This window comes from Sparus aurata, chromosome 24 (assembly GCF_900880675.1).
Source record: "Sparus aurata chromosome 24, fSpaAur1.1, whole genome shotgun sequence".
Lineage (NCBI taxonomy): Eukaryota > Metazoa > Chordata > Actinopteri > Spariformes > Sparidae > Sparus > Sparus aurata.
The window spans coordinates 3,612,947-3,638,775 of NC_044210.1; the positions used below are offsets into that span (position 1 = coordinate 3,612,947).

General features: G+C 43.9%; 1 protein-coding gene across 1 annotated transcript in view; it reads left to right on the forward strand.

Annotated features, from left to right (window-relative positions):
* ptgfrnb (prostaglandin F2 receptor inhibitor b) overlaps positions 1–19,091 on the forward strand; it is a 191,085-nt gene extending 171,994 nt beyond the window's left edge. Inside the window, exons 12-15 of the mRNA XM_030410247.1 lie at positions 13,858–14,044; positions 14,150–14,268; positions 14,585–14,635; positions 15,390–19,091. Coding sequence (XP_030266107.1) covers positions 13,858–14,044; positions 14,150–14,268; positions 14,585–14,635; positions 15,390–15,502 — 470 coding nt within the window. The 3' untranslated portion in view covers positions 15,503–19,091. The remainder of the gene's footprint in view (positions 1–13,857; positions 14,045–14,149; positions 14,269–14,584; positions 14,636–15,389) is intronic.
* Positions 19,092–25,829: the final 6,738 nt, after the last annotated feature.

The window sequence follows — 25,829 nt, forward strand, 5'->3', positions numbered from 1 at the left end:
TTTAAACTTGTTCATATTTACGCTGCACTAAGTGCAGTTTCACACATCGACCCCCAGACAGCAGATGGTGATGAATTGTTTCTCAGAGATCCTGCTCAAGTATGAGCTCCAGAGAGGTTCAGACATGATGATGCTTTTAGTTTTTAAACTTTAACTTTTCACTTCCAGCCTGGAGATTTCCCACAGTGACAAGATTGATGCCAGAACTGATTGTGGACAAAGATGTAAAATCTGAAGCATTCATGTCCTCTTCTTCCCCAGTTTGTCATCACAGGAATCTTAGTTCTTTTACACGAGCTCCATCCTCTGTCCTGTACAGTAACTGGATCATTATTGTAGCTCAGTAATCATTCATCAAGTCCTCATTTTGTGAGTGATTACGGGTGAAGACTTGGTTTAAGTTTATGGTAAGGTGAGGTTAAGGGACGTAGTGGTTATGGTAATGGGTATGGTATATTTCCAGGAAATGATTTTACATCTAATGTCCCAAAAATGATGAAAACACAACTTATGTGTGTGTTTTGGGCTTTGTTTTTCTATTTTTGTGGGGTCCCAAAACTGGAAGCCCAGCGGGCGAGTTCAGCAGGTCTTGGGGATCAAAATGATGTAATCTAAGGAATGTAAGTCATTGCCCACCGTCGGTGTGCTGCTGCATGTGGAAGCACAGCATTCATTACCACTGGAATGACTGGCATGTTATTGCAGTCGTTGCCGTGTGTGTTAGTGAGATGCTGCTGACTTGAAATCAGTGGTAGTGGGATGACATCACCATTTCAGACATCCTCTCTCCTTTTTGAAGCACGGCCACTGAAACTGTCACAGTTTGTGTCTTCTACATATATCGCTGTTTTTCTGCTCTGAAATTCTTTTGTTAGAATAAAAGCGTCACTCTGCTCCTCCTGGGAGAAAACACAGCTTTGTACTTTACTGGTATATACACACGCGCACACACACACTTGATGTAACCTCCAAAGATGGCATCAATCATGCGCGAATGAGAATAATTAGGCTAATGTTGGACAGCCACATTTGTCAGGTGTCCATCAAGATGAATACATTTCGATTCAGTGGGAAAAATGGGGATAAATTAAGTAACTTCAGCTCACAGTATACAGAGAGCTTGTATCAGTGTGACTTATTGTGATGTTGACTAGAAATTCAAGAGAGAGGTGCAGCTTGGAAAGAATATCTAAATGAAAGGTGTCTTGTAAACACAGAGGTACTGAAGGGAGGAGAGCTCAGAGATGACTTTTTAACTTTTGGGTTTAAAAAGTGGACACCCCGTGGACACCTACATTAGCAGCAGTTGCTGTTTACTTTAGCAACAAGGCTAGCAGTATCTGTAAATCAGCAAACTCCATAAATTCCCTTGGTATTTTACATTAACTGACTTCCGTCTTTCTCAAACGCTGCATAAAGTCAATCCAGAGGTGCTTATATCCAGAAAATATGACCCAGATTCACCCACATGCCTGCAAAAAGTTATTAAGTTTGTTTTTTTTGTACAAGTGATAATGTTGTTTGTGCACAGTAATGTGTGAGGCTTCCCAGAAACACTCTGCTCTGGTGGCGTCCTCCTTTTTATAAATCCATATAAGTATATGAATGTAAATATAGGAACAGATTGATTTAAAGTAGATTAGAGTGAATAATACTTATATTTATTTGCGAATCCTCTGCTTGCAATAACTGCATCAAGCCTGCGACCCACTGACATCACCAAACCTTAGCGTTCTTCTTTTGTGCTGCTTTTCCAGGCTTTCAGCACAGCATCCTTCAGTTGTTGTTGGTTTCAGGGGGTTTCTCCCTTCAGTCTCCTCTTCAGCAGGTAAGATGACGGCCCAATAGGTTTTGAAGTGTGGAGATTGACTCGGCCAGACTCAAACCTTCCACTCCTTGGTTGTTTTGGCAGTCTGTTTTGGGTCGTTGTCTTGCTGCATGATGAATTATCTCCCGCTCAGTTTGGTTCCATCTCTTTAAAAAACCCCGAGCCATGATATCACCTCCACCATGTTTCACAGATGAGTGATGTTGTGTGTTTGGGATGATGAGCAGATCCTTTCTTTCTCCACACATCAGCCTTTCATCACTTTGGTAAAGGTTCATCTTATCAGTCCATAAATCTTTGTCCCAGAACTTTTGAGCGTCGTCTCTGTACTTCCTGTACAATGTGGCCTTTTTATTCTTACTGCTGATGAGTTGTTTGCATCTTCTGGTGTTGTCTCTGTACTTCTGTTGCTGAAGTCCTCTGTGAACGTGGATTGTGTTACCTTCACTCCAGCCCTCTGGAGGTTGTTGGTGATGTCACTGACAGTTGTTTTAGGGTTTTCCTTTACAGCTCTCACAATGTTTCTGTCACGATCTGCTGATGTTTTCCTTTCTCTACCAGTTGGACGTCTACTGCTGATTTCATCAGTGGTTTCTTTCTTCATCAGGACATTCTGAATGGCTGTACTGGCTGTGGCTAATGTTAGTGCAATAGCTCTGATAGATTTTCCATCTTCTCTCAGCTTCAAAATAGCTTGCTTTCTCCTATAGACAGCTCTCTGGTCTTCATGTTGTACAGCCATTTAACTATAAATGCAGTCTGCATGGGAAAAACCCAAAGCTGAAACTGAGAGCAGACATCCAGCGCTATTTATTGTTTGTTGGAATAATCAATATTATAGACACACCCGGGCAACAAAAATCACCTGTCAGTCACATGTTCCTGATAATTTGCTCATTGAAAAATGGGTGGGTTTCAAACAAATGAGGGCCTGTATAGCTGAGATGCAGAGCAAGATATATGTGCTATATGAACTTTAAACTGAAACACACTTGCCACAGCATCTTTATAAGGTAATGTGGTAACAGCTTGTGTCACTGCCCCCAAGTGACCAAACTAAATCAATTGATGCAGCTGTAAACTGGTTAACATGATGAGAAGTCAACGTTGAATAACCTTCTGATGTTTTCTGACTGTACTCAGTTTTCTCTGCATCGTGGTAGCTCAGGATCCTGGCTGTCTTTCAGGCACACGCACGCACACACACACACACACACACACACACACACACACACACACACACACACACACACACACACACACACACAACAATCAGGAATCAGGAACAGGTGATTAACACCTGAAAACCTAAATTATATTTTAAAAACACAATACCGGTATCTTAAAATAACTCCTTCCTCTTTCTCTCCTCCTTTGGCTCCTCTACTCCTCACTTCCTCCTCAGTCTCTTCTCCCTCCCTCCCTCCCTCCACTCCACTCTCACCAAATTACCCAGCTGTCTTTGCAGGGCCGACAGGCAGCCGTTAATTAGCCAATCTCACGCTCCGTTAGCCGGCCGGGGAGACAGAACGAGGTAGGGAAAGAATAGATGGTGAGATGGAGAGAGAGAGGGAGAGAAGGTGGGAGTGAATGGGGGAAAGTGGAGGGAGCGAAACAGATTGTTAAAGTGAGCAAGAGTGGAAGAGAGTGAATAGAGGAGGCAGTAAATGGAGGAAGAGTGGCTCGAGAACAGCATGCAAAGTTTCCTAACGAGAGAGAGAAAAGGAGAGGACGGCCGGGAATTCTACCAAAGAGGCCGGAGGGAGAATGGGAAGAGTTGTTGAACAGAGAGGAGAGGGAGGGATGAGGAGGACAGAAGTGGTGAAAGGATGAGAGCGGGTGACTGGAACACCAAACGCTTCTCCCTCCGTTAACTATCCCCGGTCAGTCAATAACAACTGCAGATTGTTAAAACACTGCAGTAAGTTGAGTTCGTTGATTTCAAGTTTTGCTCAAAATCATTGGTTTCAAACCACGGCCCTGGTTTGTCCTTTTTTCTGTTTCTGGCAGTCTGTAGTGGTTTTGGCCAGTCTGTCTGTTCGAGCAATAAAGAGGTTGATCCATTCGGGCAAAGAGGTCGCTCCTCTCCTGATGATGAACTTCAAATGTTGTTGCCCCCAGAATCAGCAGGAGCTCGGGTCTCTGATGCTGGCCCGTCTGTGCGTAGGCAGATTCCCTCCACATTTTGAGCTGAAACAAAGTGCAGTCACCGTGAGCGTCCGGCTACCAGCCACTTTCTCAGAAGCAGTAATAAGCAAATTAGCAAACACTCTCTCCATGCTGCTCACAAACTGTTCACAAATCAGCCATCTGGGCAGTGCTACAGGTGCCTCGGAGCCCACACATCTCTGCTCCCCAACAGGCTCAACAGCTCAGCTACCCACCAAACACTGTAGAGACTTTGTATGTACAGTATTTTCTTAATAATCCACCATTTACTTTAATAAGGCACTACTTTTTATCATGATGCCATTCTTGTAAGTTCTTTTTTTTTTCTTCTCTTTTAGTGAGATGCATTACCTCGGAGTGGCGAGATAATATTTTGTAATGACAGTACAGTTGAGTTTTTGTTATTTTTATTACCTAATTGGAGCTTATCCATTTCCCCTTTTGGCTGAACCATGCCACACTGGTTTCCTCTTTCCTGATCAAGATATTGTAGGTCTGTGTGACGGGAGGCTCTGCTAACAAGTTTACTGAGGAAAACCCTGTAAGGCAGAGTATAAATATATGATTGTTTGGTTCACGTTTTTTCATCTTTTTTAATTCGATATGATGATCTCTCTTCCATTTCCCCCCGGTTTCCTAGGTCCCATCAACAACAAGATTAAGCTGAGGCCTAATAGAGAATTCCTGCCACTTTTTGCTCTGTTACTGATTCCTGTTGTCATTTCATATCTGGGAAAAAAAACATTTTGTACTGATGTTTGCACAGGGACACAATACAGACACTGTTTTAATTTCTAACAGTTCAAGTTGGAGCCGCCAGTGTCCATAAATCATGAAGCAGCAGTAATAAAGCTAGTGGTTGACCCAAAATGTTATGAACTGTTAGAACTGCAGATTTGGCCTCTATGTCAAGAACCCAAAAGCCCATAATGGTGAAAACTTCCTGTTATCTTTCACGCTATTTGGACAGTGAAAGATTAATGATTAATGATCTAATTCATTTTTCGGTTTTGGAGGATTAAACCCACGGCTCCTTCTTTACTGGTTCACCCCATTTTGATTTCAAACTGTAGCAAAACATGAGAAAAGATTCAGATCAGAAGAACAGACTCATGCAAATTATTCAGTAGTCATTTATTCATTTGTTGTCAAGAAATCCTTTTTAGTCTCCAGTGGCCTCGAGATGACTGCAAAAACTCCTTTTCAGGTGTTCAGGCAGAAGTGAAAGAAGAGTCTCGACTGAAAACATCAAACGTTGTCTCACTCTGGATATTTATACTGAAGGAAAAAAAAACTGTAAAGCAAATGTAGCTAGAGGAGAGGAGAGGAGAGGAGAGGAGAGGAGAGGAGAGGAGAGGATGACAGTAAAGCACAAATTGAAAATGTTGAGCAGATAGTGGTGAACAGCAGAGCTGTGCCATCATTTTCACTCCATTAGTTCTTCCAGTTAAACAGGAATGGGAGCCGAGATGCAGCTTCAAAGGAAGCCTTGGAAATGGCAGATTTCAGTGTGATCAGAGCAGGACGACAGCAGTTTTCAACAGAAGTTTTCAGCATGCAGCGATAAAACATCATGGCTGCGCACGGAGGGGGGGTGGGGGGGGCGGGGGAGGGGTGTGCACTGAGCAGGAGAAACCCCAGAGTGTCACAAGTCACAACGACTGGCTTTGACTAATGTCGGTGTCAAAATGTGCGGTGAATTCAGCGACCTTTATTTTGAAATCACAGGTTTGTTCCCACCGCTTTCTCTTCCTGCTCGACAGTGTTTTTGCTTGGTAGCAGCTGTTATGATGCCGAAATCACTGACAATGCGATTTCTAATATTTCGGCTAGAAGCTTCACGAGGCACAATAACTCCATTCTCCACCGCTGTGATACCAGTGAAGACTCATTTCAGTAATTAGCCTGGTCGGAAATCAGCCTCGCTAAGTGTTTAGCTGAATGCTCTCAGTACCCGGTATTAATGTGAACACAGAGTTTGGAGTGTTATATAGTTAACGTGGTGACTGCAGTTGTTGATTGTTTAATATTCACACAGCCACACAGATTATTGGGGATTGTAACATGAGATTGGCATACACCAAGTTAATGTACGACATGCATGCATTTCTTTTTTTGTTCTTTATTTCATGCTTTATGCTCGAAGCTTGTTACACTATTTCCATTCAGACAGTTTCTTTTACATCCTGCTTTAGATAATAAAAAAAAATAAATATCAAAGCAGTATTAATGTATTTAAATGAATAAAGACTGCTGTTAGCCTGATGTAGAATACTGGGCTGCATCAGGTTATCGGTCATGTATTCAGAAGGCATCTCTGAGTCGAACACGGCAAATATCAAGTAACATTTGCATTCATTTACTCGAGCTCTTATTAAGCATGCAGCGAGTAGCGGGGGAAACTTTGCTTCCCAGCGGCTTTGTTTCTGCGAGGCTAAATAGTGTTTTTATAGTGTTTAGTGTTCCACTCTACCAGAGCTGTCCTGCTTTATGGAGCAGAGAGCACACACACACACACAGTTTCATTAGAAGCAGTGGTGGTAATTGTCATTCTGTGTGCGTGTGTGTGTGTGTGCGCGCGCGTGTGTGTCAGGCAGTTTTACGCCTTGGACTCTCCTCAAGGGATTAATCCAGAGAAATCCAATCAGACTGTCTTCATTTCCACAGACAGCCATTTTAGTTTTATTAGCTCAGACAGCTAGATATTCTATTAGAGATGCACTGTAGTTCCTCTTCTGCCGTCCAATCACAAGGCACCCCCAGCCCCACCCCTCCTTCCTACTGACGCTGCTTCAGCTTCACTACTGAACAGTGTTATTAGAGATGGAGCTCACATTATTGTAAAGTTTCGACAGACCATTTTGTCAAAGCTAATTCATCAGCTAGTCTGTCAGCTGCTGACTGCTCACATCACTGACAGTGGTTGGTGGGTTGGTCGGGTGGTTGGACAGTCAGGTGGGTGGTTGGGTGGGTGGTTGGTTGGATATATTACATTTAAACTATTGAACAGATTTCGATCAAACTTGGATGGAGGGTGGTTCTTGGTCAAGAATAGACCCCATTCACTTTTGGTGTGGATCTGGATAAAACATGAAGACCCATCTTTTCTCAAATTCCTCAACATTTCCGTTAACTTCTCAGGAAATAATGCATGGATCTGTATGAAAAGAATATGGAAAATTTGGCATATTTAGGTTAATATGACATTTTACTGTACTGTAGCCTCTAAAACCAGGGAAAGACAACACTTGTTGATGCAATATGTTGATATATCAGTAAAGAAAGTCTAAGCTGATTGATATCAAAATAGAACCCAGCCTGAATGTGGAACAATGATTACTTGTTATGGCCTGATTATCCTACATTCATCTACCAAAGGCCCCTCTCTCTAATATCTAACATTTTGAATGACAAGCCTGTGATCTCTCAGTCTGATCAGCCACCTCCAAAGTGCATTTTTCGTGTTCTGTTTAATTGTAAAGAACCAGTGTAGAGGTTGTCTGCACCTGCTCATACAGAAACACATCCACAGCCTCCTGTTTCTGTTCCCTCTGTGAGGACAGGGTCGCTGTGCTGTACGTCGCTGTAAACAGAGCCTAAAGCTTCAGATGACTGTGGGGCGGGAGTCAGAGAGTTCACCAGTTCATATAGGGGGGTAGAGGGGTCCATATGGGGGGACTGCAGAGGAACAGCTGTGGGCAAGAAGCTGTGCGTCAGCCTGCTGGTGGAGGATCAGATACTCCTATAGCACCTCCCAGGAGCACAGGGTGGGGGTGTCTCTGCTGACACTCTGTGCTCTCCAAAGAGACAGCTTGAGATGTTGTCACATTGTTGAGTGCCTCTTGCTGTGGATTCATGGCTGTGTGATAAACAAAATAATCTCCTCAGTTACTAAGTATTTTCAAATCCCCTTCCCTCGCTCCGTCCCTCTCTTCGTGCTCCATCCTGTCTGCCATCAAGAACAAAGAAAGTAAAGGATGGAGGCTAACTGTGAGAAAGCAGAGGCTTTTCTAATTATAGCTCCTTTCCTCCGATATGGGTGTCGCTGCTGAAACAAGCAACCGGAGTTCATGCGTCAGTCCTGCAGAATTATGCAAAACGCGTCTTTGATCAGTAACGGCAGTGTCAGACACTAACCTGGTGTTATCAGAACGTCAGAGAAACACACCTTTGACTGTCAGCCACGTTGTTTTATAATGATGTGATTATATAAGAGTGCAGTAGTTTTTTATACATTTTATCTGGTCAGGTAAATCCATTCAAATGTGTTGCCACTATAATATCAGTTATTTTTACTTACTGAAGTGAAAATACAACTCTACCAACTGATGCAGTCCCTAAAAAAGAATTCTCTCTCCCTATGAGAGAAGAAATAAGTCACCATTTTAGTTTTCAATGTGTATCTTCTGCCACTAGGGGCCACCGCATCTAACAAAAGATGTCTAAAGAGGTGTGGAGGGCAAGAGCCACTGCTCAGCTGCTGGAAAGAGTCTGGAGGAATTAACACCCAGAGTCACATCAAATTCTGCTCTGACCCGAAGCCGATTACTGACAGGAGGAGATCTCAGAGATGACTATAACTTGTAGGATCAAAAAGTGGCTGTATCTTCACTCCTGTTTATCGGCCTGACTGCAGCAGTGATCAGGAGGTGTTTGTCCAGTATATCTGTTCTGTAATGTTGACTGCTGACTGGAGCTGGAGGGGGAAATGTACTTTGATTCATGCATACACAACATTTTCTCGTATGTTTGATTGTTAATCGGCAAATATTAACATCATTCAAATTCTAACATTTGGCTCTGGGGAAAGTTCTTGATCAGTCACAGATTTAGAAAATCTGCAGATTAGATAATAATGAAAAATTATTACCTGTTGCAGCCCTGATAAATATTCACTTTATTACTCATGTGGACCGTTAGTTCAAATGTTCACATTATGTAGTACACTTGTTCCTTTTTTGAACCTCTCCTGCTATAATCCATCCATCCAGGTCAGGACGTGACTCTTCCACCAGGTCACACTGAGTCCACACCCCAAGAGATCATCATTCTTATCAGAGCCATCCCTCATCTATCTCATGAACTCGGTCTATTTTCCTTTCCTGAAGCATGAACCAGTGGGAGCCCTGAATAATAGAAGGTTCAGGTTTGGTGGGGGTGTCCCTCTGTCAGAAAAGCTCTTCAACCACACCCATGCGGACGGTCTCAGTGGAGTATAGGCTTACTGTGAGGCAAGCCGCATATGTGAACAATATGTCCCACTCACACATTTTAAACAGAAGTATTTCAAACAGTATTCTTGGCAAAATCAGAGTTCAGGGGGCTTCAACAGCAGTGAAGATGGCACCAGGGTACATATAGTAAGACAACAGCATCGGTCTTTAATTGTGGACAGTCAAAGGACTTTTGATTCCCTGTGTAAAATTTATAGGCGTGTTATTCCTTTAACAATAATACTTGCATATTATTCTCACCGGGTGTGACTAATCAAGTAATTGTCTTGTCTGTAACACAACTTGAAACTGAAAAAATTACCATTGTGATTGCAAGTAGGCTGAGGCGAGGTCGTCAAATGCATTGTAAAGTTGCAAAGTAACTAATTCTCATGTTCAGTTCAAAAGTGACTTAAAACAAATGATCAGTAATCAGAGAGGATGCAGTTACTTCTCTGTCAGTCGTCTTTAACTGAGTGTTTGCAGCTGTAGACCAGAGAGCGTGACGGACTGTGGTCGCTGTCAGTGCTTCAGAGCGACACTTTTAGTAACATAGTAACAGTCCCTGTGTTGCTGTGACCAACCATGTGGGCTCACTTCAGGATCTTGATGGGCCAATCAGCTCTGGCTTTGTCAGAACTTTACTCATCAGTTGATTCTGGTCAGCGAGTCTCGAGGGGTGTGTGTCGGGGTTGTGCATGTGTGTGTGGTCAGTCGACCCGTTCACTCACTTAGTGTCACCTCCTGTTTCCTCCTCTTTGGCTGGATGGAGCGCTTGGCTACTTGTCTTTGTGCAAAAAAAAGTGGTACCCCTCCCTCCACTGTCTTAATGCATCTTCATCATCACCATCATCCTTCTCATTGTCTATTTAGTCACTTTAGAGCAGTGTGGAGGGAGGCTTTTTAAGCTGGAGTGTCGGTATTTGAAGTTTATCTCTCTTTTTTAGTTGGCATCAAAATGGTGTGGGCTTCATTATTTCTCACCTTTTAAAATCAGGAATCTTCTTGTTATTTTTGACTTTAATCTGTTTCATCTGGTATTATTTGGACATTAATAGAGTGATGCAGCTTTCAGTTGAGGAATGGTAATGGATCTAGAGAGGGTTCTTTGATCTGTGTTAGAGTGCAAGCTACAGCACCAATGAGATTTGGCACTATAGCAAAAAAAAAAAGTTTTCCTAATCTCTATCTGCTGGTTAGCAGTGTACGGGAACCATATGTACTGGGGTGTGAATGATTTGATCTTTTTCATGCTCAAACAGGACTGTGAAATGCCTGACCTGTCTCCTGATATGATCCTGTTGCAGAAAACTCGAGAGTTCGCAGAGTACTTGGCGATATGGAGGCACGGAATTTGACTTGCGTGTGTTTCGCCTAAGTTAAGGCTCCAGGTTATTGCACAAATGCATAAGCAGTGCTCATCAAACAGATCTGTGCGATCTCAAAAACCCGCTCTCTGCGTGAGGTCTGGTTTTCCAAAGCATCTAGTAGCAGTAGGTAAGCCATGATTCAGTTGCTCAACACATGCGATCATCCCAGGGTTTTCATAGTCTTCATTAACTGACCGATAGTATTTTAAACCATTAATCAAACAATCCAATCATTAAAATTCCTCAAGCATAAAGGCTATATAATCTAAATTTGATTATATTATGCGTTTTTATGTCCTTAGACTTTGATTGACCAAAAGAGGTCACCAAAGTCATCATCTGGGGACCATGAATATCTACAGCACAACGTCATGCAAGTCTGTTCAGTAGTTAAAAGGATCTCTACAGTGTGTAGTCTGAACTACAGTGTGTCATGGAGGGACCAGGTTTCCAGACAATGATTAACATGAAGACTGTGGGACGCCGAACTCAAACCAGAGCTGGTGTTCTTTCTGCTGCTACAGCCCCACTACAGATCTGAATGCTGTAGCACTTGAACATTAAAACCATTAGCGAAGAGAGGGAGAGAAAAAATTGAGATGTGATTCATTACTCTGCTCTGGCTGACTTCACTCCTCTCTTCAGTCGCTCTCTTCATTATATTCGCTCCATTCTCTCCCTCCATCCTCCTCATTTCTCCATCTCTCATTCTTCGCTTTTTCTTATCATAATTGTTTTTCATCATCATTTGTCTTTTCTTCCATGTTGTCGTTCGCAAATGTTCTCTTTATTTTCTTCGTCTCTATCCTCTATTTGTCTCCTAAATGACAGAGGATGACTAAGTCTCCATGGGGTTTTTATTGTGCTCGGTGTGTGTGTGTGTGTGTGTGTGTGTGTGTGTGTGTGTGTGTGTGTGTGCATGTAGGAGGTACAGTGCTAATAGTCCCTCTCTCCCTGACAGACTAATGACTAGTTTGTGCTTTACTCTCTCTCACTCTGTCTCTCTGTCACTCTGTCTCTCTGTCTTTCTGTCTGTCTGTCTCTCTCTCTCTCTCTCCATTTTGCTCTTGGAAATAATGAGCTCGATTGCCTCCCTTTCCAAAGATTACATCTATTATCACAAATTCTCTCTTGTCCTCGTTTTCTTTCTTTTGTCATCACTATCCTCTTTTTTTGTTGCACGTCCATCTCCCTGTCTCTTCCCGTCTTTCCTCTGACTGTTGGAGAAGACGCGGCAGGCAGCGTGTGTGTCTGTGATGTGAGTGTGTGTTTTAATGAGCTTATAATGGCGTTATTATGTTGGTTTGAACTGAATTTCCTGGTTTTCGGTTATCTCCTTCTGTTCTGTCATCATAGTGAAATTAGGGCTACAATGTAGATCCAAAAATAACATACTCTCTTCCTCAATTTCCACAATGTAATAACTGCAATAAGTCTTCTCTGTAATTATGAAACCTAGTCTATATTTCTAGTAATAGCATGTGGAAACTTCCCATATTATGTTGTTTTAAGGTTTAATATTTTTAAATGTTTACATGCTTTAATGTTCAAAAAACATGTTGTTCTCTCATACTTTCCACTGCTGTAGCACCTCTATTCACCCCGTCTTTAATGCCCTCCTGCTGAAAAGCTCACTCTGCTCTGATTGGCCAGCTGTCACAGGCCTGAGCAGGCACCGTCCACTGTGTTTCCATATCAGCTCTGTCAGTGTTTTTGCAACCACAGCTGTCCTGGGGGCGTGGATGAGGGAAGTGACTGTACAGTTGTGACATCACAACCTTACAAGTACTGACAGCTGGTTTAAAGACACAGTATCTGAATACAGGATGTGAGCATTTCTACATGGACTGAGCATTTTGAAACTTCCACAGTATTGACTTTTAAAGTGGTTAGTAGTCATGTTAAAGTGTTTTTGACTCGTATGGGTCATTTATATTGGACCACCATGTTGATGATGATGATGATGATAAATGTAGATCTTTCCACATTTATCCTCATCATCAGCAGCAGTTTGACATTACTATTTATGTAAATGTCAACAAAGGCTGCTCACCGAATCCACCAAACAGGCACTTTAGCCTTCTGAGAAATGGCTGCTTCAAGGGAAACAGTGCCTCATCAGTGGTGATGTCGTCCTGCACAAGTCGGAGAAACTGAAAAATACAGCCGATAAAGTTATCACAAATCTATCAACAGTCAAGCCTTTCCCACGCTAACAAATGAAACGCCTCTCTTCTCCATAACTAACCCATCTTTTAACTATCTCTCATATATAGTGTAACATATAGTGCAACACAGTGCAACACATAGTATAACATAAAGTGTAACATATAGTGTAACATATATTGTAACATATAGTATAACACATAGTGCAACACATAGTGTAACATATAGTATAACATAGTGTAACATATAGTATAACATAGTGTAACACATAGTGTAACATATAGTATAACATATATTGTAACATAGTATAACACACAGTGTAACATATAGTATAACATATATTGTAACATAGTATAACACACAGTGTAACATATAGTATAACATATATTGTAACATAGTATAACACACAGTGTAACATATAGTATAACATATATTGTAACATATAGTTTAACACAGTGTAACGTATAGTATAACATATATTGTAACATATAGTATAACATATAGTGTAATATAAAGTAAATGTATAGTGTAATATATAGTAAACATATAGTGTAATATTTAGTGCAATTTATAGTGCAATATAAAGTGCAATATATAGAGTAACATGATATGTAACATAGTGCAACATATAGTATAACATAAAGTGTAACATATGGGGAAAACAAATGTAACATAAATGGAATCCTTCAATGAAATAAGCTCTCCACTTCTGACAGAGCTGATGCTGAAGCAGCTACGCTAACATCATGAGGAGCCGCCAGTGTTTGTCTGTCAAACAGACAGTCGGCAGGAGTTCCTCACTGGTTGAACTACTGTTCTGTTACTGTTCGGCTACAAACACATATGTTGAAGTCTGAAAAGATGCATTTTCAAGATTAGGTGATCTTGAGAAAGCAGTATAACTTGAATCCATGTTTCTAGGGTGGAGATGGTGGAGGTGTATGGTGGGTGTAGCCTAGTGTTGCATAAATTCTTGAAGCAGGCAGAAGCCGCTTTAAACAAACTGGGAAAATATGCCTTTTACCAAGCCCACAGCTTTTTTCAAAAATATATCACAGCTCTACTTAACCATCTCTCTCCCCCTGTCCCCCTCCCTTTCTGTCTGTCTCAGATGACCTGGCGTACGAGGTGCGTTGGTTTTTCACCAGGCTGCGTGGTGGAGAGACAACGACCCAGGTGGCCAGTGTCGACCGCTTTGGAGTTGTGAGGAAAGAAGCCCGCAACTCATCTAGTGACATTTCAATAGAGCGCAAAGACACACACACCTACATGTTGAACATTCATGGAACTCAGGACAGGTGAGCGAGAGAGAGAAAGAGAGAGAGAGAGAGACAGTGTTTCATGATTATAACAACCACAATCTGAGCTGCAGTGTCTTACTGTGTGTGTGTGTGTGTCTCCAGTGACAGCGGTGAGTATCACTGCATGGCCACTCCTTGGTACCTGTCGGCTTCAACAGGAGCCTGGACTCAAGCTGGAGATCTGACGTCTTCTCGTATCTTCCTGACAGTCCGATTTGCTGGTGAGGAGTGTGTGATGGACTCGATCACACTTCACACATATACCACGACCACACTGATTTTGATACAGTTGACTTTTAGTTTTAAGCATTTTCTGTTTTGTTTAGTTTTTTGACAAATTGCTGTTTTGTAATTATTCTACTGGAAAACAGCAGATGAGTATGGATCGAAGGCCGGAACAGACAGACACAGACGCATTACTGTGGACATGAGATTACAATGAACATTCACATATTTATACATGAAATGGAAAATGATGTCATTTTGATATTATTTGCCCCTGTTAAGTGTACATCTCTCTTTCTGTCCCTTCTGCAGTGTGGGAGTCCCTGAAGTTACCTCTCTTATACGGTCTATCAGCCTCATTAGGTAATGTAGCCATCAACACTCTAATGTAACAGTGACAATGTGTGTGTGTGACACTGACCAACTACTAAAGTCTGTTTTCATGAGCTACCTCACTGAACGTCATGGTAGCACAAACAGATCACTGGTGTTTAAATCTAGTTTTCAGCCACAAGCAGCAGCACGATGTCCTGAAAATAGCTAACAGTGAGCTTTCTTGGTCTACTCGGCTCATTTGGTGCGACTCTGAACTTGACTAGCTGATTGTGCTGGCGCTTATTTAGGACACGTGTGTGTGACAGCTGGCATTGTCGGTCCACAGAGGATTTAAATAAGACAAAGACCTGAATTTTATTGGCCTCAGTATAGCCCGATAGCAATCAATAAAATATGCCTTAATTGGCACAGAGGCTGATGTTGTAAAGAGGACATCCCCAGCTGCTTTTAATAAAGATGATCTTGGCTTCTAAGCAGATGTAGTGTCAGTTGTTGGTGTAGCAGTAGTACTGCGGCTGTAAGTGTTAGAGTAGTGTCTCAAAATCCTGTTTTCAGATGCTAACAGCCGCTCAGACTGAAGAAGAAGCAAGTATTAGAACATGTAGAACAGTCTAGGTTCAGAAAATCACTCCACTGTTAGTAAGTGAACAACACGTAGGACATATCATGATATCTAGGAGCATATACAGTCTCCTACACCATACCAAATTAAAATCAGTAGAGGTGTTTTTCCTGTCATCTGATGTGTGATCCATGTCTCCCCCCCGTCCTGTGTCTCCAGGTGTGGGCCTCTTCTCTCTGGTCCTGGGTCTGGTCTGCGCCCAGTGCTGCTGCCGCAACACCACGCACACTCCACGCTCACGCAACAAACTGATGGACCTGGAGATGGACTGACAAACACTTTCCCCCGCACCCACACACTGCAGCGCTCACAGGAAACACCACACACACAACAGACACACGCCCACGGACGATTTCTGGGACACCCAGTTGTTTCCGGGTGAGGGACGTTGGGAATAAAGCGGCGCGTCGTTCTGGAGACGGAAGCCTGACCCGTTGAATTGAACTCTCCGGCTCTGCAGTGGTGGAGCGGGGGACTTTTAGCCTTTTGAGACTTCAGTTTCTATGAAGACCCATTCAAATCTGTGGCGCTTCCAGTGATCTTTTTTTTTTTTTGTACACAGCTATATTTGCTCCCTTGTAAGACCATCACACCACGAGACACTCTGAAGAACGTGGTGTTACATTTTTGAGGAGCAGGAGGCTCTCAGACATCACTGCCACTTGGGAATAAAGGAGCACCTCTGTAACCACCAGGGATAAACACATGAAGCGCTCAGGCTACAACCTTTTTTCTTCTTCCAGTGCTGAGGCTCCCTGCTAAGAACAACCACTCTGCGTTCTGATAGAAACGAAGTCTGTCAAAGTAACATCGACACCACCGCACCCCCTGGATTTCTTCTTCTTCTTCAGGAAGAACAGGAAGTTCGAGGGGTGGTTGGGGTTGGAGAGACAGAAGTGAATTTACTCGTCTGATTGAACATTTTTGATGTGGTAACCGCAAAGTCTGGCGGTTGAGGCAGCGCGAGCCGAGCGCCTGCCGTGGACTCAACGTCACGCTCACGCAGGCTGCAGAAATCCCAGAAAATGCAAGTGAGGTATTGCACTAGAACTTCCACCCCAGAGTATTCTTACCTTAACAAGAGGACAATGACTTACCCTTATTCTCAACTCTAGTTTTATGAAAATTGAGAGATTTTAAACTGAGAGACGATTTTTAAGCTTTACAAGGAGATATGCAGTCCGTGTGTGTGTTTGTTTGTGTGTGAGATATACTGTACGTGGTGCCAATATTTGAACTAACAGACGCGTGCTCGGTTCATATCGCCAGATCAACACTTGAACAAGCCACTCAAAGTGGTGACAGCAAGCACTCTAATTTTTTTTTTTTTTTTGATATATTCAGAAATGTATCCAGCTGTTCTGTGTGTTCCTGTGTGAGTGCCGTGCTCCAGTATGTGAGACAGTTGCATGTACTGTTTTCTAACGACACACTGATGTCGCTCATGAGCAACAAGCAAACAAGCCTCTTCCAGGGTTCACTTCGGACGACATCAAGGTCTCCCACACCAGATTCTCCACCTGTCGCTCCACTAATGTTAGGACTCTCACGTGCTCACAGCGAGGGAGCGTGGGCGGCCGCAACAGACTCACTAACTTCCATTGTTAGCAGCCGCAGAGTTTGCAGCGGGAAGATGGTGCATGTTTCTCTGCTTCAGTTTGTGTTTTTAAGGAACGGGAAAACATTTTGGGAAATACATTTATCACTTTTTTTCTTTCATGTCGGTGGATTAAAGGGTAACTCCACCAGTTTTACACATTTAATGTGTTCAGTTGGTGGAGTAAGCCATTAAGTATGGCGCTAAAGTCAGGATGTGGTTAGCCTAGCTTAGCATACAGACAGGAAGCAGGGGGAAACATCTGTTTTCTTGTCTGTTATTTTTACATTAATGTCTGCGTGGATACTGGATACATAACTAATGTGTTGATCAGAGACTGTTAATAAGAGGTGCTCTGAAGACATTTTTATGAATTCTGGACAGGCCGAGGCTGTTACTCCCTGCTTACACTCTTTATGCTAAGCTAACCAAGCCATGCTTTGTATACAGCACACAGACACGAGACACGATATCATCCTCTTATCTGATTCTCTTTTTCTTTACATATCTTAAAAAAGACAGCACATTGGCTTAAATGTTGAACTGTTCCTTTAAAACCACATGCCTTCATTGGAATTGAAGTTGCAGTCGAACATTTTGGGAAATCCACGTTTGAGATTTGAACTGTGGTTAGCCTAGCCATGCTGACAGGACACGGGGGGAAAATGCTAGCCTAGCCCCATCAAAAATGTAACACTTAGCATTGAAAGAACTAATTTCCCCTTTTTTTTACTAATGCCTTATAGAAATCTGATTTTATACTCTCATCACCAGTCAGCAGACTCTATCGTCACTTCTGGTTTAGCCACTGTATTTCTCAAAATGTCAAGCAGTTCCTTAAAAGTTGCTTACTAGCTTGAAACGTATCCAGAAACAGTTCAGTAAAATGGTCCCAGTGCTCAAATTGTCCTTTTCCAGTTGAGTAGGATTGTTTGGTGTCTGCTCGTCCAGAGAAGATCAGTGTTTCCTCACAGTGAGCAGTCAGACCTGAGCTCTGCCTTTACCTGCAGATTCAGAGTCAGCTGACCTCTGTGGAGCCTCTGTGGTGTGTGCACAGCAGATGAACGAACTGTGACGGCCGTATCATGTCGACGGCTGTGTGAACACACACTCACAGTTCCAGCACCGACACACACGAAGTGAGGAGGCTTCGGTCCTGTTGCTCCTGAACCAGCTGGGCTTTATCCGATGTTTAAATGGTTTTATAGAGGTTATATAAGCAACAGTCTGAACTTTCTGAGCAATATGATGATGTAGTGCTACTTATGTATTTTTTCACCCTGAGTCAGAGCGAACAGTTGAGATTAGTTTAACACTGTGTCCTGACTGCCTGCGGGTCCACTCTGAATCATTACAATGCATTCTGTCGCATCATGCACATCAGACTGGAGACCTCTCCAGTAATCAAGGCTTAAGTTTGTTAAGATGTTTCTACGTTTGTACTTTTAAACAGAAAACCCGTGTTTTTTATACAGCGACCTTCAGACGTTTCTCTACTGGAACAGACCCAGCGCTCCATGTTGCTCTGCTCTGCGTCACTTCCAGCCAGTAAAGACACTAAAACAGGAAATCATACTGATTTTGTGGCAGATATTCGCTCACCTGGCATGCAGACAGGACACAGTGTGAACTAGTACTATAATCCAATCAGAATGCAATACCCCCACATGTGTAGATGTCTCTGCCTGCTGATACTCACAGGTTTATTCCACCAACACAAACCTTTATAGATTGCATTCGGCTGCTGTGAGTTGTTCAGAGGGGTTAGGTTTGATTCAGAGTGAATCTCAACAGGCAGATTTGTTCCCTTCAGCAGGGAATCAGCTGAGATCCACTCTGAGGGATATTTATACAATGTGTGTGTTTTTGGATTGATGTTGAGAGTTACTTCAGAAACTCCCAGTAAGTCTCCATAAACCCAGTCAGTCCACAGGTGTGTGTGTGTGCGAGTGTGTGTGTGCATGTGCGTGTGCGCGCGCCCCCCCCCCGTGATGGTGCTGTTGCAGTATTCAGTATAGGTTTTACCACTATCTTCAATACACACACACACACACACACACACACACACACACACACACAGTACTTGAGCACACAGGTGAATAATAGGGCTCTGTGCCAAATGCTAACACAAACACACACACACACACACACGTAGCATTGGTACACACCACTAAACACGTCCCCAGGGTCCTTTTGATTTTGTCGTTTTATTGCAATGAGTATGATGAAGCCTGTTTTTTAAATAAATAGATTTGTAAGATGTATTTGTTTTGTTCATTTATTTTGTGGTGTGATTTCATGGTGTTATTATTCGATTGTCACCGATTATGAGTTGTAGTTTTTGATATGATGCCACAGTCCCAGTGATGTCAGCGTGTGCTTCATCTTCATCGCACCAGTATCTGAAAGAAATGATTGTTTGACAAAAGATTAGACGGAGACTTTAAACTCCCCTCAAAAGCACAACTTTCTCGTTTTGCATTTCTCATTTGTGTGCAGATTAATTTCCTTGAATAAAGGGATGATGAGTTAATTAATGCACAGTTTCTCTCGGAGGCAGAGCTAACAAAAAAAATGCCTGAAAAATGTTAAAGCCAAATGAAAAAACATCATTCTCTTCACTTTTTCTTTAAGGCAACATAAACTATAATAATGATACTGCAGATATTTCCGTGGAGTTTCAGAAAATATCTCTGACTGGGTGATTCCCACGACAGCAGCTGGCTGATGTCTGAGGGCCACTGTCCAAGGCTCACCAGTCCTGATATTACTTTCTTAGCAGCACCCATGCTAACATCTTCAGAAGCCGCAATTGTTTTCATCATGAAGTCACTTCTTTCACTGGCAGTCACATCTAAACCATGCCTATAGCTATAAGCAGTTCCTCACAGGATGAGGATTGTTCAAAACCAATGTGGTCTGGCCTGAAGCGGAGCTTCAAGCGGAGCAGGATGGATTCAGGAGTCCAGCAGCCCAAGGGCGTTATGATTGTACCTGGACACAGCCACGCAGGCGACGTGCCAGTCAATTCTATGAAAGCTGCTCAGCGGTGCATGAAGCCAAAGTGACTCGACTGCCTTCCGCATAGCTGCCCCATTGTGGGGCTCACAGAGTGTGCACACTGGAGACTTCCACCGACCGAGCCGGCTAATGTCCCGTTTAGCGCCCGGCTAACTTGAATGGGTATAAAATAATCTAATTGTGCAGCGGTTTGTGTTCTCGCTTATGGGCGAGACATTTGCCGTTGCGGCCACGGCCAAAGTTGCCTTTAAGGCCTGGAGCTCTTCCTGGTGGCCTGCAGCTGCCTCGCAACGTACGCTACAGCTTTAGCACTGTCAGCTGTCAATTTTCCATCCAACGTTTGGCAGAAACCAATCATGCTGTTTAATTAACATTACACTTGAAAAACTGTGCCACTGTTAGCTAGTGGCCAGTTAGCTTCCTAGCTTTCCCTCTGCATATGACGTTAGCTTTGTTCATGCTATTTCAACTCCTGCTGTCACTGAGGCATTTAAAAAAAGGAGGCGGGCTGGCTAGTGTTAGCTGTTAGCTACACAGGTCCAGCTGCTAGTGCTTGAGTGACAGACAGGACTAAGCGGAACTCAACATGTTAGCCTTCTGCGTTGAGTGCGTGCACAGATATTGAAACAGTGACGTTACAGCACCAGGCTAGTGTTCGGGTGTGAGGACATGTTGACATTGTCACTTTGATTCATCCTGGAGAACAGGTTTCAAGACATGTCAGGATTGTGCCGGGAGGAAGGAAGGACGGAAGGAAACCAGCGAATACATGTTTTATTGTCCAATTAAAGGATTCCTACACCTTTGTGTATCGTGTCTCCTTCTGATATCGCTGCGCTCCACCCAGAGCGACATCCATTTGTCTGACATGCTGCTGAAGTGGATTTATCTTGTGAACGCAGCAGCAGTGGTGTGATGATGGAGGAAGCCCTGGCTGGCCCACATTTGCCCTCCTTCTGTTCGGATGGGGCGGCGGCGGAGTTTTGCCGGAGTATCTGATGTGGTCGTGATCAGAGTTCCTGCTCTGAGGACTGGTGACAAATGTGGGCCAATTTGCTTTTTCCTCTCCGTCTCCGGGCAAGCCATCAATCAAGGCTGCTCGTCGCTTCCAAACATCAGAAAAAGAAAAAATAACAACTTCAAAAAAAAACTTCTGGCAGAATAAATGTTTTACGATTCGACAGTGGACTAAAGTCTATATCTCTTGGCTCCACGTCTTTTCGCTGTGTCTCCGTCCTCTTGTTAGTCTGCCGGGATGTATTCCTGCCTGCTGATAGTCTTTCTCTCTCTCTCTCTCTCTCTCTCTCTCTCTCTCTTTCTCTCTATTTGCCACCAATTTTGCTTTCACTCCATCTCCATCTCGCCTTTTCCCTCTATGTTTCTTTCACCTCCCCTCATCACACCGAGCTCCCTCTCTCTCGCTCGCTCTTCATCAGAAATGCAGATGAGCTGGAACCTCACAGTGGCTCTCCTGGGTTTTGATTTTTTTACACCTCTTTAACAACAGTCTCTCCATCCAACTCTCTCTCTCTCTCTCTCGGCCTCAGACAGAGGAGAAGATCCAGTGTCGATTGGCTCTTTTTTAACTCGCACTCGTTTCTCTCTCAGGGTCCGTTCGACCCACTTCCTCTCGTCCCTGTGTGTGTGTGTTCACGTATCTGATGGATCATTTGGTAACGCGGCCTTGTCACAACTTAAACCGTGGTCTTCCGTAATTGACTCCGTGCTGTGTGTGTGTGTGAGATTAACAACAAACATGACAGGATATATGTGTTTGCCTCTCATTCTCACCACTGCTGTTTCAGAGATGGCACATTTGGCGGTGTTACCCCCCCCGAGCTCTGGCTCCGGCGTGTCGCAGCTCGAGGGTTGCTCCACATAACAACAATTTCAGACGGAAAAATTCAGCAGCGCACGTCGCCCCGTTCTCCCCGGAGTCCAACCGGAGGCGACACGTTTTTTTTTTTTCTCCCCCTCCTCTTCATTGTAATCAACGGCGATGTTTACAGCGGCTCCGCACTAGCTGTGTGTACAATATACTCCACCAACAATCACAATCAAAATGCTGCGTGGAACCACCTCAATCTGAAGAGACTGAACCAATGTGACCAGTCTAAATTTGCGCTGGTGTTCTGCAGACTCTGTTGAACCACCAGGTCACTGAAACATCTTCAAGTTGGACTCGCGCCACTTTCTGGAGAGAGTTGTGATGATGTGTTCTGGCCACTTTGGTGACCCCCCTCGACTTTTCACCTAGCAGAGAGACTTCCAGGAATCGAGATCTCAGTGTTTCCTGGGAGTCCTCGCCAAAATCATCCCCCCATTTCCCAGAAAACCATTTGGATATGACGATGATGGAGGACATGCTGATAAAGACGGATAGTTGGAGGCTCGACAGCTGTTCTCCTACAGGAGCTGCAGCGGTGTTACTGCCTGGGTGTGACTGCACTACAGCACCGTGCGGTTGATGGATGGCCGCGAAACCCAAAGCATGTCTTTTCACCGCTCGGCGGTCAGCGAGCTCTCCCTGACGCTGTCGGAGCAGCTGAGTCGCTCAGCAGCAGGAGGCTCGCTTCAATTAACCTCCACCTCTGCAGCATGGAGAGGTGAAGCAGGTGCTCCAATCCTCACAGGTGTTGCCGCACCTTTCAGCGCGGCTCCGGCCAATTCACCCCTTGCACAACGTTTACCCACAATGCTCCACAGTGGCTCCCAGAGTCACGTGAAGTGTTTGAGATAATAAACTGAAGTATTTCTACAAGTTAAGTCCTCCTCAGCCCTCCAGCTCTGCACGGGATTACTGCGTGTGTGTGTGTGTGTGTTTGTACTGCTATGCTTGTGTGGACCAACCCTTGAAATCCCACCTTTCTTGTGAGGACATTTTTACTTGTGAGGTCATTTTGCCTGGTCCTCAAAAAGTAATATGTGTGTGTGTGTGTGTGTGTGTGTGTGTGTGTGTGTGTGTGTGTGTGTGTTTCTAGTCTGGCTTTCATCAGCCAAGCCTCTGCGTAACCGAGCACACAAACAGTGTGAGAGCGGCCAACAGACAGTGTATCATGTTTCAGTCTGCAGCATCAGCACTTCGTCACTTATTGCTGTAAGGAAGAAAAGGGCCCCAACACACACACACACACTGATCCTGCTCCGGGGGCCTTAAGTCATCAGGGCCAGGAAAGCAAATACCGAAAAGTGCAGCTGGGTCACATTTTTCTGTCCAGACAGGCCCAGGTCCGAGTGAGTAGTCACTGGAGCCGGACCTGAACCTGTGAAACAGTCGTTACCATGGTTACAGACATGTACAATGTAAATGACAGTGAAGAGGCATTGTTCTACGCACGTTAACGTGCACATATATTTTGTCCATGTGGTGAGAGTTGATCTGGAGATGCATCCAGGCAGTAGCTGCTACTGACGAGACCCAACCTGAACCCCGACACCATGACTGAAATGTATCCCTCTGTGGATATTAAAGGCGGACTGTAAGGTGACGAGAACACAGTGATTATCAGATCCAGGTGCTAATTCACCATTAAACACATAATAATGAATATCAAATTCCATTTTTGCTAATAGCGCATTCTTAATTCTACACACCCGACCTTAATAATCACTACCCACGGGCATGCATCATGTTGCTCGGCCTATCCCACACTCTTGAAACACTGGACGCAACAAGCGATCCGTCCTCCTTGAGGCTGCGAGTTTTTGAACTTTACATTTCATTGTTTACTTTTGAAGGACGGAGGTGACGACGAGCAGCGAGCAGTAAAGAACAGACCGGGTCATCAGACCAGAGCACGTCTCACCTGCAGGACGCTGAAACTCTTCTGGGCTCTTTTTTTTTTTACTGAAGCAGCAGCAGTCAAATATTGGACTGGGAGAGAGTGTTCACTGTCCCCCCCCCCCCAGAGTAAATGTTAGGTTGTGTGTGTGTGTGTGTGTGAGAGAGAGAGAGAGCGAGAGAGAAAGCCCAGGAATGCAGCGATGACTCGTCAACACCTTCTCCTCACCATGGAAACTATGTCAACACAGTGGTGGGGGATGGGAGGAGAGGAAGAGTGTAAATGAGGTGGGGGGTGCAGTGTGTGTGTGTGTGTGTGTGTGTGTGTGTGTGTGATTTATTATTAGGTAGAAGATATTTGACCTTAGTTCCCCATAAATCCCCTATACCCTCTCAACATACACACACACAGACACACACACGCACACACACACGCGGACGTCAGAGCAGTTAGATCGCTCTCGGAGTCACTGTCATCATATGTCGACTTTCACTCAGTGATTTATAAAACATTTACAGAGCGGCGCGCTACAAGAGAAACACACAGTGTGACACAGATAGCAGGCGAGGAGAGGGGCCGCTGGAGCATATCACACTCTGAGACGTGTCTCGGTACAAAAGGTGTGTGCGACGCAGCTTGAATGATTATTTACTGTACAGCGGATCACTACCACACAGAATGCCCTCGAGCTAGTTTGACTGTAATGAGAAACATTCAGATCCCACTATAGCAGGTGCACAAATGAAACATTTATGTGTTTCAGATGCTGCTCTCCTCAGGGTATGTGAGCATTATGGATCATGAATCTTTTGGTCAGGAATTTATACATTTGATGGAACTTTAGGAATCGATTGTTGTTGTGTTTTGACCCTCAGGTCGCACCGTACTTGAGAGTACAATGTCATCTCAATGTTTTTGGATCCGTCTGTGGGTCCACTCCAGTGATACATCCTGTACATGTGTAGCCTAGCTTAGCAGAAAGACACACTTCCGAGCCGTGTGTTCGACTTCAACCCACTATTCAGTCCGCTGAATAATAGATGTCGCCCGACTTCAATCTCCTCGACTATCGCCACAATCTCTGAGGAGAAATCACATGACAGGTGCATTCTGTTCCAGTTGATCTGAGGTTTTAATATCGCAGGTACGGGTCTTACAGATGGGATTCTTAGAAACGTCTCATTCATGCTCAGCCTCTTTGAACATTTGCAACCATAACCAAATGTAGCCATGCTGATCGGTCGTCCACCCTCCACCTGGGTCGAGCCATCAGCGCTGCGGTACGCCCTGCAGACGGCCCGATCCTCCCGCAGTGACTTGTCCTTGTATGGTGCTGTGTCTTCAGCGTGGCACCGCGCCAGCCCCTTCACCAGGCACACATCCACATAATACATCCACGTCTAAGTATACACAAATAACTGGACTGTAAGTATGACTCCACATTGTCTCCCACTCGCTCTGTGTGTGGCCTCACGCCAGCTAATAGCTATATAAAAACCAGGCCGCACTCTGATGCTGCAAATACTGTACCGAAGCCTCCAGATGGCGAGGGAAGCTCATGGTTTGATGATGGCGTTACTGAGAGGGGAAAGGGAGGAAAACCATCTCAGGACCGCTAAAGATGGATTTTAACTAATGTCAGTTAGATGTACTGTAAATCCTCCGAAATGGTCTTATTTTAGGGACTGTGGGGGGCAATATTATGGCATAATTGTATCCATATTGAAAGAACTCATAGGCTCAGCTGTATTAAACACACACAGCCCATATTAATATGGTCGTTAATATGGCACAGTGCGGATGGGTTCTTATAGAAACAACAATCAACTCTTCACTTCGACATAACTAAAGTAATTTGTTTCTGAAATTATCATTAGTGATGTGTTATATTACTCTGTTACTCTGCTAAATGTAATGAATTTTTTATAATATCATGACATCAATTCGTGTACACAGTCCCTGATAATTAAGGTAAAGCTCATTGTTAGATTGCTTTAGCTCCGCCCCCGTGGACTCAAGTGCTGAGCATGATCACAGCTCTTAAAATAGGTACAAAATAATGATGATGAGGTCTCCACACACACACACACACACACACATGCACTAATCACTAACAATGTGTATTGACATCATAGCAGTAATTCCAAGGCTGCTGGGATCTGAGCTAATGCTCCTTGAGGGAGCATTAAAGCAAAAAGG